Source organism: Schistocerca nitens, chromosome 1 (genome assembly GCF_023898315.1).
Source record: "Schistocerca nitens isolate TAMUIC-IGC-003100 chromosome 1, iqSchNite1.1, whole genome shotgun sequence".
Lineage (NCBI taxonomy): Eukaryota > Metazoa > Arthropoda > Insecta > Orthoptera > Acrididae > Schistocerca > Schistocerca nitens.
This window is the reverse complement of record NC_064614.1, coordinates 1,079,742,206-1,079,755,818: the sequence shown is the minus strand read 5'-3', so window position 1 is coordinate 1,079,755,818 and position 13,613 is coordinate 1,079,742,206. Positions and strand designations below refer to the sequence as shown.

General features: G+C 44.1%; 1 protein-coding gene across 1 annotated transcript in view; it reads right to left on the bottom strand.

Annotated features, from left to right (window-relative positions):
* LOC126198320 (spermatogenesis-associated protein 22) overlaps nt 1-13,613 on the bottom strand; it is a 136,481-nt gene that overhangs the window by 26,761 nt on the left and 96,107 nt on the right. The window contains exon 5 of the mRNA XM_049934711.1: nt 1,331-1,472. Within this exon, the coding sequence (XP_049790668.1) occupies nt 1,331-1,472 (142 nt within the window). The remainder of the gene's footprint in view (nt 1-1,330; nt 1,473-13,613) is intronic.

The window sequence follows — 13,613 nt, the reverse complement described above, 5'->3', positions numbered from 1 at the left end:
CAGTAACTACCAAACAGACAACAATGCAACTTCTGGCAGTTACATTAAACACAGGCTTGTGCGGGGATGCCAACCACATTTCGCTCCAACACACCACTGGTGCAAAATTGCAAATGCATAGCTTGGCCATTTTGTGTACTGAAAACTGACCCACACAAAAACTGTTACTTTAAAGGGAATAGTTTTCATCACTCTAGCCAAAAGAGAGATGTGCTTAACACTGTGATACATACAGCTAAAAGTACGTTCCAAGAAACATTTTGATGTGATGCTTCCAATCTGTGCAGCAATATCACATGAAATTGATAACGTTTTCAGCTGGTTAAATGAAATGAAGAGATTCTACATCCTGTGAAGGATAGTCATGGCCTCAGAGTGCCATGTATTTAGAAAATTTCATATGAGTGTGGTAGGAGCTATGTGTGACAGCCTATGCAATTTCCCAACATTGTACTGAAACACAACATTCTGGCCCGAGATGATGCAACTGGCAGTCGTGTGTGCACGAGGTGTGTGCTTGCTTTTTTTTTTGTGTGTGTGTGTGTGTGTGTGTGTGTGTGTGTGTGTGTGTGTGTGTGTGTGTGTGTGTGTGTGTGTGTGTGTGGACTTGAAGTGTCTTCTTTACAATAAGTAGCAATCTGTCTTTCTTACACTGGTGATATTGCTACATGGAGTTTCCATTGTTCGTACTGAAACACAGCAGTATATTTCTAATACAATCATTTGTAACTGAACACAGATTATGAATATGCACAAGATTTTGTTTGAGCTCACACATCAAAATTACTGGGACTCAAGACATCAAAGCGGATGTGTCAACAGTTGTAACACATGTAAGGGTTGCCACTCAGTGACATGTGGATGCAGGAATTTGATCCCAAGATATTACAAAGTGAAATATCTCATATTACACACCAAATTGGGACCCATATTGCTGTGAATAGCCTGTCCACATTCAAGCCAATGTAACCTATGGTTGCAGGGGCCAACACTATATCATCTTTAATTTGTGGAATTCTGCCACTTTTTTGACAATCAGTACATTTCCTGGCAAAGACAATGGATGATACTACTGAAATTCCATCATTTTACACACATTTAACACGGCTAGTTCACTGAGAAAATTTTAAACATCAATACAGTTCAATGTTCAATCTGTTGCCTTGGTTATTGTGTCAATGTCTCTCACTGACAGGACCAGTTTTACATCCGACAATGTCATGCTCACTCGTCATATTCAGTGAACTGAGGTGATAGCAGTGCCTTCCTTCCAGTACAAAAGCTGTCTCTAATTCAGTCACTTACCAGATTATGTTGCCTCATAGCTTACCTTATGTAGTCACCTGTCTGTAAGGATGGCAGCCTACGGTCAATTTCATAGAAGATACACTGCAAGATAGGCCCTGTTGGCTCCCGAAGCATAAGGACTTTCTGAGGGTACTTCATCCCTGGCTGAACAGAAATTAATGAACCTGTAAAGATAAATAAGACATAACAAAATAAATTCTTACTGAGAAAAATTATTCTCCATTTACATGTGTTGCTGCGGGTTCCACTTACAAAAAAACTAAACAACAGAGCTGTAAAAAGTTATGTACAAGTTCAAAAAGTATATGTAAAATAACACATTATTACATCAAACAATGGAAACTGCAGGAATATCAACAATGCAGGAAAACACAGATTGTTCAAATGGTTCAAATGGCTCTGAGCACTATGGGACTTAACTTCTGTGGTCATCAGTCCCCTAGAACTTAGAACTACTTAAACCTAACTAACCTAAGGACATCACACACATCCATGCCCGAGGCAGGATTCGAACTTGCGACCGTAGCGGTCACGCGGTTCCAGACTGAAGCGCCTTTAACCGCACGGCCACACCGGCCGGCTAAAACACAGATTGCTACTTACCGTAAAGAAGAGATGTTAAATTGCAGAAATGCACAATTAAAAGACAGTTACACAAAGCTCTCGGCCACAGCCTTCTCCAGCAAAAGAGAAACGCACATACCATTCATACACTCAAGCACACCTGATTGCCAACTCCTCGATCTGGCCCAAGATGCTGGATTTGGAGATCGTGTGTGCATGAGGTGTGCTTGCTTGTATGTATGAATGGTGTGTGTTTCCCTTTTGCTGATGAAGGCTATGGCCGAAAGTTTTATGTACATATCTTTTAAATGTAACTGTCTGCAACTTAATGTATCTTCTTTATATTACCACATCAGTATGTTTAATCACTTTCAAATAGTTCTGGGTCATAAATAAATAAAGAATGATAAGCAACTGTAGGTACACAAATGCCATCAACAGGAAATATCTTCAGTTTCACAAAGCAGTTAAATAAGAGTATTAACCCACTAAGGACTTGTGTGGCAAATACATCACAGCAAGTGCCTGACTATTTGTCAGTTTATACATATGAATTAAAAATGTCTAAAGTGCACGCCCTCGAATTCTAAGCACTTAAAGCATACAATAAATGTCTCAAATCATTAATATTTTGAATAACTTGGTGTTCATATCGACAGCTAAACTGATGTAGATTTAATTGTTATACAAGTGACTAGCAGAGGAAGGAAAATCAAGGCAGTATGATGTTACACTACAGATATCCATCCATCTATCAGAACTTTAATTTGTTGACAACAAATACAGTGTGGAGCAGAGGAAATGGTACTAGTATTTGGCAACAAGTCAGGATATTGACCTTGAACGACCATTGGCAAACAGCTCAGACAATGCAGTTTCAGTCGCTATGCTCGACAATGCAGGAAAACACAGATTGCTATTTGCCGTAAAGAAGATACATTAAACTGCAGAAACACACAATCAAAAGACAGTTACACAAAGCTTTTGGCCACAGCCTTCTCCAGCAAAAGAGAAACACACATACCATTCATACACTCAAGCAAGCACACATGATCGCCAACTCCAGCATAAGGCCCAAGATGCTGGTTGAGCAGAGAGATCCATGTGTTTGTGGTCGAGTAGTTCTTTAGAAACAATGATTCTGTAGCTATGGTTCAATGTCTTTTCTGTTGAAAGTTTAATGTTGGATGTGAAGATGCAGTCACAGATCAAAACACTACACTCCAATGGGTTGCAGTATTTAGAAGTACTTGATTTGTGATGGAGAAGAAACCACTTGGTCTTTCCCGTTCAGTTCAAACGCCAGAAAATGTAAATAGAGCGAGAATGGCATTTCTTGTAAGTCCGAAAGGATCCAATAGGCGACAGGCAAATTTCACTAGTACAAAACAATGATTATCCAGTAGCTAAGTGAAATGGATTTTTTGTAGTACAAATAATTTTGCAGTGTAATGGACACTGTTCTTGTGGAAGATGCAGATTCCCAGTACTCATGAGTGATGAAGCCCTTTTTCATCTGTATGGTTATGTTAATGCACGAACTGTTGGTACTGACTGTTGGAGAACCCACATGAACTTCACTAAAAACCTCTTCACAGATCAAAAGTAACAGTGTGATGTGGTATCTTCACAATAGGGATTGTTGGACACCTTACTTATTTTGAAGAGGGAGGAACTGCAGTTACTGTGTCATCAGTGCGCTATGTCAAAATGTTAAACAACCTTCTTCACTCACAACTTGAAAGGCATTGAGTGAACCTGGGAGAAATTTTGCTAAAAACAGGATGGTGCCACAGCACACAAGGCAAGAGCATCCATGGAAGTGGTTCGAGAAATGTTCCCAGGACATGTCATTTTATATATGGTGGTCTTCCTGGGCCTCCGTGCTCACCAGATCTATTGAGCTGTGACTTCTTCTTGTGAGGCTGCTTGAAATCATGAGTGTACATGAACAAGCCCCATACAATCGATGACCTCAAGATTTCCATTCATCAGGAAATTGAAGCTGTGCCTAATCAAATGTTGGAGAGAGCCATTCATTAACTTTCAGGAGAGGATTTAAATTTGTATCCGTCAAGGACATCAATTAAGATTTTAAAAAAATAAAACTAGTTTCCATTACTGAGTAGTGAAAAACACGTGTTTCCTCTGCTCCATCCCATATTTTATAGCAGTTCCTTTAGCACAGTTGTTTAATCCTTGTAGTCACCACAAAAATGCGAAGTGTCTATTAAATGACGAAAACCAACATTTTCCTTACAACAGGCACATCTGATAAAAAAAAAACTGATGCAGTCAAGCACTTCATAGTAATTACCAGTTTATTTAAACTGAATTAGGATGGAGTAAGAAATTGTCGTGACTGTTAATCTGCACAGCTGTGTAGCAGGCATACTTGATCAAATTCATTGGACATGGTGATGCAAACTGACAATGCACAAATGACAGAAGTTTAACAATACTGTTCCGCTGATAAACCTTAAGTGACTAAGACCTATCAGAAATTATATTGTCCAACAGTTTTCTGAAAAATGCTTTCCACTGATGAAAAATTTCTTTATAAAGAGGCTGAATCACACTGATGGTTCTGGTTGAAATCCAGATTATATTAACAGTCTTTTTGTCATCCTCCTAAAGACAGAGGTGTAGAAGTGTATTTATATTAAGGCCAAGAGTCCAACAAAAGCAAGGAACTGTTTTCTGCAACTGGTAAGATGTTTCAGATATAAAATTGAAAATTATTCTCTCCTGTTTTTCCAAATTTTGCTATGCTGATTATAAGATTTTTGGAACTAAACAATCCTTTAAAAAAATAAAAAAGTAAGTGCTCCTAATTTGCCTTGAGCCTCCTGAAGATAACTGTAAAGCTGAGGAAACTAATTCACTGATACTTGTCACTGGCATTGTTGTATAAGAATGTGTCATAGCATTCATCAACTCCATAAGCAACTCCTGTCTTTTTTTCATTCGAAATAATAAAGAGCAATTTGCATGCAGTTCTTGCATGAATCTGAACAATTACTTATTCACAGCACTTTAGGGGATAACCATAAACTTCATCTTCACATCAGCTACGAATTTCTCTATGTTAATGATATCTCCTCTACATGTTTTGTTGAAGTAAACTTCGTAATTACAAGACTTCCTTTTCCGTATAATTTCCTGGATCTGTTTAACCAGGTCAAAGAACCATGGAAATCAGTAATGTTTATCTCACTTGCAAATCAGTGTGCCTCGTCTCGTAGATCTCCCTCAATGAAGGTGCACTGACTTCCACGAGCAGTTCTAAGACTTTTGAATAGTTTTTCTTTCACATTGTTGAGAGTTTCATATAGAAACATTTTTTATACTTCATGTAAATCTTTTTCCTATTTATATAATTCACATCCAGATTTTAGTAAACGAAACTGGCTTTGCACATTGCTTTTACTTCAAGCATTTTGTCCCTCCTTCATTTAACCAAAAAATTTACAGCCTTTTTTTGTCACTGAAAGCTATTATTGTACATGTCTTCTTCTATTACTGTACATGTCTTTCTTCTAGGAATGTATTGTAGTTTTGTTCTTTATTGTTTGAACCACAGTTCATGGAATCGTAAGATTTATTTTCTGGTTCTTTTGTTTCCACAATCTCTAACGAAACGTCGACATCAGTCAAATGAAAGTCAAAGAAATTAGCTGATAAGTAACACATATGTAGGTCTTCAGGAGAAGTGGGTGAGTTTGACTGTATACAACGTTCCTCATATATTATCTTTGTAAGATTGAAAACATTAACTGTATTCCACATTACTATGAAACTCTGGAACTTGTACAAAGACAATTAATTAAGTTTTATCTTCACTGTCAACACTTAGCGATACTGCAAAGGCAAATGCTAATTATTATGGATATTGAATGAGTTCCATATTCGAGCAAAGAATAACTGTCAACAATTCTGTCAGAGAAACTATCAACAGAAACCAAAATTTGCTTTGCAAATTATGATCATATTGTATTGTGTTTACAAATGTTCTATCTGCCAAAGATTCATGGCTGTCACAACAACTATGGTATGGGTGTACTTTTCTCCAGCCGCCTGGCGAGCTACAAATTTGACAATTTTTAACATTTTTTTAAAATACTTGCAGTGTGTCTGGCAGCTAAAATTCTGCCATTGTGTTTCTTTCAGTGTATTCTTCCTATGTAAAATATTTCAGACCAAGTTTCGACATCGTATCAGACTGTTCCCTTGTTACTTGAAAACCTGCATTCCTGTTGATAAAATTGTCTAGAATATTGATATGTATGGCCACTTTAAAAACACAATCCCAGAACGATGATGATGAGTATAAAACTTCAGTCTTTTTGTGAAACAAGTATGAGAAAGACATTGCAGCACTGTTTAACATGTGCTTACCTCAACCTATTTCTTATTTACCAAAAAGTAGAGATTGTCTCCCTGGGAAGTCCTCAGTCTCCCATGGTGGCCAAATATTTTATGGAAGACTTTGCGGAAAAAGTACTGCAGTCAACAAGTCTCTAACTTCCTGCTTCTGGAGGTATGTAAACAGTACATTTGTGGTGTTGCTACATGCAATAGAGACATTACCTATGTTTATTCAGCATTTGAACTCATTCCTGAATATTCAGTTCACCATGGAAATTGAAAATGATAGCATCTTACCATTCCTGGATGTCATGGTTACAAGAAAACCTGACAGTACACCGGGAGGGGCATAGTGTCTACCACAAGCCAACATGCAGAGAAATATTTGCAGGCCACAAGCTGTCATCATCTTGCTCTTGTCCTTATGTTCTCTTGTACGTAGAGCAGCACTTGTAGTCTCAGATAACGATAGTCTGTTGGGTGAGTTACACCATGTAAGAATGTTGCTCTAAGAGAACAGTTATTCTGATAAACAAATATGCAATGCATTCTGATCAAAGCGAGATCAACACAGGGGCACCCAGTTCAAGTGTTCATTTGTTTACTCACTTGAAGTGTGTTTATTCAGCCTTGTCACAGAACTGAGACAATATGTAGTTTAATTTATTTGTTTTGGGTTTACTCTATCTCGTTGTTTAATAAAATCTCCATGGTCCCCTATTTCATAAAATTAACTTATCCAGACCAGCTAGTAAAAGCCAGATAACAATACTTCTGCTCTTGCTACTGGACTTCCTCCCCTGTGCAGTGTCTTCTGTGCTAGACGCTGAAAGACAGCTGGACTCTTTCTCAATTTTACATACTGACCAACAATATTTCTTCTTTTGACACCAATCTATTTATGCTCCTTTACACAATGAGCAAACTGTCATCAGATATGTATATTACAATCATATCACAAATGTTTGGATACAAATATATTGTACATTGAAAATACATTTTGACAAGCCAGAATGATAGTTTATAAAACTTCTTTTGTTCTTGCTTATACAATGTCACTTTTGTTATGGTGAGCACCATTCTACCACGACTGTAATGCACATCCAACCTGTGATATCTAAGAACAAGCAGCCCACAGCAGGCAGACATGCTAACACATCATACCATCTTGAAGATATGCATGTTCAGCAATCTAGCTCATACATTAAAAGAGGTCTGTTATGAAGACTTGATATTAAAAATTTAACATAACCAATTTTAAGCCCAAGAACAATAATTGTTATGTGCAGTCATCAATAACCTAACAGAATAAATGTAAAGTCTTATGGATCAAATGCCAATAAAAATACTATGTTCTAATTGTATCTCATTCTTATCCCTACATGTTAAATATTCTTGGAAATTCTACTGTTGAATATAGTGGGAAGTCTGCTTGTTCAGCACTGTGTGATACATCATCTACGAAAGTGTAGTAACACTGTTCACGTTTACGTCGCACTTCACTTAGCGTAGACCGGGACGGTGTCCTAGGCATGCCCGATGTTGACTGACTGGGCACGGCCCGTGCTGCTGGAGCTGTTGTTGTTGTTCTTGTTGTTACGCCGGCAGAGGTCGTGTCCGAATTCTCGCGTGCCCTCTGGTGGACGGGACTACTTGCGGCAACTACCGCCCGTGACGCGCCGTGCCAATGTGCGCCTCCCGCGATCTTTCCGGTGGCTACTACACTCCTCCTCCTTCGGGGGGTGAAGCCACTGTGATCCACTGCGTCGGAAGGTGGAGCGTCGGGCAGGAGCGATGACCTCCACATCCATTGGATGGCCGGAGGCGAGGGGATCTGCCAACCCTCGAGCTGGAACCTTCGAATACGGCTGGAAGTGACCCACACGAAGAGGCCCCCGTCGTCCCACAACCGGAGCTCGGGACAGAACGGGTGACAAGCTGTCGAACTCCGGATCCCGTTCCACCTCGGGAGGGGCAAGACCCAGTGGTGGGGATGAAGGGGAAGGGACAACCACAGGTGAACTAGCCCCCTGAGAAACCGAACCTGCTAGGGGGGCCGGCTCTCGCTGGGGCATCTCGAATGATGGCGATGCCGGTGCTGGAGCTACTGGAGGCTGCCAAGGCTGAGAACCATCGCAGTGCGGCAGAGTCACAGCGGGGAGAGGAGGTAACGTCCCCTGTGAAATCAATACAGGTGCCGGCAATGGGGAAGCCGGTGTCCGAGAGGTCGGAGGGTTGGTGCCCGAACGTGGACGTAGCTGATTTTGGTGACGACGTACCACCCGATCCTCCGCCTGCAAGGTATAGAGCCGGCGGCCATTTCGGCGCAGGACCACCGCCGGTATCCAACGTGGATTGCGACCAAAGCCACGGGCCCAGACCGACATACCCAGTGGAAAGCCAGGTACTTCGTTTTGTGAAGACTGGCGAGGACCAGGCCGGAGGAGGTGCAGCAGAGTCCTAGGTTGACGCCCATGGAGGAGCTCTGCAGGGCTGCGGTCGCCCATTGGTGTGGTCCGGTATGCCGTCAAGAAAAACGTCAAGGCTTCCTCTGCAGGAAATTCGTGCACATACTTTTTCATCTGCGTCTTAAATGTGCGCACCATGTGCTCGGCTTCCCCATTCGATTGTGGATGGAAGGGGGGAGAGCAAACGTGCTGAATACCGAAGCGCCTACAAAAATCCTGGAAGGTCTGTGAAATAAACTGCGGTCCATTGTCTGAGACCAGGGTGATTGGCAGACCTTCCACAGAAAAGATTTTTGCTAGTGCCTGGATTACAACTTCTGAAGTGGTTGAGGAGCAGCGAACCACATATGGGAATCGGGAATAAGCATCAATGACAATGAGCCAAAAGCCATTGAGAAACGGGCCCGCAAAATCGATGTGAACACGTTCCCATGCTTGTGTTGCCGGCGGCCATGAAGAGAACGCTGCCCTGGGAGATGCTTGTTGGCTCGCACACTGGGAACAGGCGGCCACCAAGTGCTCAATTTCTCTGTCAATACCGGGCCAGTACACATGTCTGCGAGCCAAGGTTTTAGTACGGGAAACACCCCAGTGCCCCGCATGTAATAACGTGAGGACCTCCCTTCGTAAACCTGCAGGAACAACCACGCGAGGAGCTGTATCATCGGTAGCCAGAAGGAGAACTCCTTCCAAGACCGAGAGGCGGTCTCGTAGAAGAAAATAATTACGAAGAGGGTCCGAGGCCCGGCCTGGAGGGCGGGAGGACCACCCCTGCTGAATGAGGCGAACTACTTGCCGGAGAACCGGGTCAGCCGCCGTTTCCCTGGCGACTCGAGAACTAGTGATCGGAAAGCCATCAACTGCTTGGCGGGATGCCACATCCAAATGAAAACACAGAATCTCCTTTCGATCGAACGTAGGATCCGGGCCCACCGGAAGACGGGAAAGAGCGTCGGCATTGGCATGCTGTCCTGTAGGGCGAAAATGAATGTCATAATGGTACTTAGAGAGGAACAAGGCCCAGCGCTGTAGTCTGTGGGCCGCCCTATCCGGAATCTGAGAGGTGGGGCCAAATAACGATATTAACGGCTTATGGTCAGTGATTAACTGAAACTTCGTGCCGTATAAGAAAGGGTGAAACTTGGTAACAGCGTAGACAATGGCCAAAGCCTCTTTTTCCACCTGGGAGTAATGGGCCTGCGCGGGACTAAGCGTTTTAGACGCAAACGCCAGTGGTTGCTCGGAACCACCTGCGTTGCGATGGGCCAGGACCGCCCCCACCCCATACTGCGAAGCATCTGTAGCCAGGACCAACGGCTTACGGGGATCAAAAGTAGCCAAACAAGGGGCTGAAGTGAGGAGGCCCTTCAACGAGGTGAACGCTCGCTCGCATGCAGGCGACCAATCAAACGGAACACCCTTGTGCAGAAGGCAGTACAGGGGGTGGGCTATAGTGGAAGCCCTGGGAATGAACCGGTGGTAATAGGCTATCTTGCCTAAAAAAGCTTGTAACTCTTTCAGCGAAGTGGGCCGAGGAAGGTTGACGATACCTTGGACCAAACTTCCTAGTGGCTGTATGCCATGCCGAGCTATGGTGTAGCCCACATACTCAATGGACGGTTGGAAGAAGGTTGACTTACGCAGGTTGCAACGCAAGCCCACAGACCTGAATTTGAGAAAGAGGGTGCGAAGGTTGTGCAAGTGTTCCTTCGTGCTGCGGCCTGTGACAATTATGTCATCCAGGTAATTAATACAATGAGGGATTGTCGACGTGACATGCTCAAGATAACGCTGGAATATTGCCGGGGCACTGGATATTCCAAAAGCCAACCGCTGGTATTGGTAAAGGCCAAACGGGGTGTTGACGACCGCCAGCTGTTTGGAGTCCTCCTCAAGTGGTATCTGATGATAAGCCCCGACAGATCGATTTTCGAAAAATATTGGCCACCCGCCACGGCGGAGAACAATTCATCAGCACGAGGCAAAGGATAGGTGTCCACCACCAATTGGGAATTAATGGTGGCCTTGAAATCGCCACAAAGACGTAAGTTTCCTGAGGGCTTCTTGACAATAACGAGGGGCGAAGCCCACTCACTGGAAGAAACGGGAAGAACGACCCCTAGGGCTGTCAGCCGGTCTAGCTCTTCCTTTACATGAGGGCGGAGAGCCAAGGGGATCTGTCGCGCGCGTAGAAAACGCGGGCGAGCCGACGCCTTCAACGTTAAGTGAGCTTCAAAATCGGAAACACGCCCCAGGCCCTCCTCAAAAATATCTGTAAAGTCTGAGATCAAAGATTCCAATGAGTGATAGGGAACGTTGTCGGAGACCAACTGTATGGTGTCAGCAATAGAAAAACCGAAAGCCTGAAAGGCATCCAGGCCAAAAAGGTTAGCGGAGCTCGCATCACTGACAACAATAAAAGTAATAGGCCGAGTGACTGATTTGTAAGTCACGTCGGTAGTGAATTGACCCAGTAGGGGATAGACACACAAACAAACACAAACATACACACAAAATTCTTGCTTCCGCAACCAACGGTTGCTTCGTCAGGAAAGAGGGAACGAGAGGGAAAGACGAAAGGATGTGGGTTTTAAGCGAGAGGGTAAGGAGTCATTCCAATCCTGGGAGCGGAAAGACTTACCTTAGGGGGAAAAAAGGACGGGTATACACTCGCACACACACACATATCCATCCACACATATACAGACACAAGCAAACGTATTCAAAGACAAAGAGTTTGGGCAGAGATGTCAGTCGAGGCGGAAGTGCAGAGGCAAAGATGTTGTTGAATGACAGGTGAGGTATGAATGGCGGCAACTTGAAATTAGCGGAGATTGAGGCCTGGTGGGTAACGGGAAGAGAGGATATATTGAAGAGCAAGTTCCCATCTCCGGAGTTCGGATAGGTTGTTGTTAGTGGGAAGTATCCAGATAACCCGGACGGTGTAACACTGTGCCAAGATGTGCTGGCCGTGCACCAAGGCATGTTTAGCCACAGGGTGATCCTCATTACCAACAAACACTGTCTGCCTGTGTCCATTCATTCGAATGGACAGTTTGTTGCTGGTCATTCCCACATAGAATGTGTCACAGTGTAGGCAGGTCAGTTGGTAAATCACGTGGGTGCTTTCACACGTGGCTCTGCCTTTGATCTTGTACACCTTCCGGGTTACAGGACTGGAGTAGGTGGTGGTGGGAGGGTGCATGGGACAGGTTCTACACCGGGGGCGGTTACAAGGATAGGAGCCAGAAGGTAGGGAAGGTGGTTTGGGGATTTTATAGGGATGAACTAACAGGTTACGAAGGTTAGGTGGACGGCGGGAAGAGACTCTTGGTGGAGTGGGGAGGATTTCATGAAGGATGGATCTCATTTCAGGGCAGGATTTGAGGAAGTCGTATCCCTGCTGGAGAGCCACATTCAGAGTCTGGTCCAGTCCCGGAAAGTATCCTGTCACAAGTGGGGCACTTTTGTGGTTCTTCTGTGGGAGGTTCTGGGTTTGAGGGGATGAGGAAGTGGCTCTGGTTATTTGCTTCTGTACCAGGTCGGGAGGGGAGTTGCGGGATGCGAAAGCTGTTGTCAGGTTGTTGGTGTAATGGTTCAGGGATTCCGGACGGTAAAAATTCGTTTGCCACGAAGACCTAGGCTGTAGCGAAGGAACCATTTGATGTGGAATGGGTGGCAGCTGTCATAATGGAGGTACTGTTGCTTGTTGGTGGGCTTGATGTGGACGGACGTGTGAAGCTGGCCATTGGACAGATGGAGGTCAACGTCAAGGAAAGTGGCGTGGGATTTGGAGTAGGACCAGGTGAATCTGATGGAACCAAAGGAGTTGAGGTTGGAGAGGAAATTCTGGAGTTCTTCTTCACTGTGAGTCCAGATCATGAAGATGTCATCAATAAATCTGTACCAAACTTTGGGTTGGCAGGCCTGGGTAACCAAGAAGGCTTCCTCTAAGCGACCCATGAATAGGTTGGCGTACGAGGGGGCCATCCTGGTACCCATGGCTGTTCCCTTTAATTGTTGGTATGTCTGGCCTTCAAAAGTGAAGAAGTTGTGGGAAGGTAATGAGGAAAGAGGTTTTGGGTATGGTGGCAGGTGATCGCCGTGAAAGGAAGTGCTCCATCGCAGTGAGGCCCTGGACGTGCGGAATATTTGTGTATAAGGAAGTGGCATCAATGGTTACAAGGATGGTTTCCGGGGGTAACAGATTGGGTAAGGATTCCAGGCGTGTGAGAAAGTGGTTGGTGTCTTTGATGAATGATGGGAGACTGCATGTAATGGTTTGAAGGTGTTGATCTACGTAGGCAGAGATACATTCTGTGGGGGCTTGGTAACCAGCTACAATGGGGCGGCCGGGGTCATTGGGTATGTGAATTTTAGGAAGAAGGTAGGGGTGCGGGGTGTCGGTGAGGTCAGGAGGTTGATGGAGTCAGGTGAAAGGACAGGAGTTGACAGGTGTGTTCATCCTTAATAAAAGTCCTCAATCTTTCCTCTCCCACATCCACAACGGCTGTTCAGAGCATCCTCCTACAGGCCAACCGCAAATTAGAACAGCATGCCACCCTCCACCTCAAAAAACTATCTAATCTCCTGGTTTCCCACCTCCTGGTTTCTCACCCTTCACAACCTTTCCAGCAAACCTCAACCTCCTCTCATTGCACACAAACCCAGTCTCTCCCATCTACTCAATCTCCCACTTCCAGCTCCACTCCCTCCAAAACCTCAAAATTCCAATCAACACAATCTGGAACCACAACACCCTAATTCCGTAGTTAACCTTTCCTCCAAACCTCTCTCCCAATCCGAAACCTCTGTCCTACCCAAAGGCCTCACCTTCAGCCCCACTCCCAGATTCAACCAAACAGCCCTCGTCAAAGATTTACTGTCCTACACTCGTACTCTCTG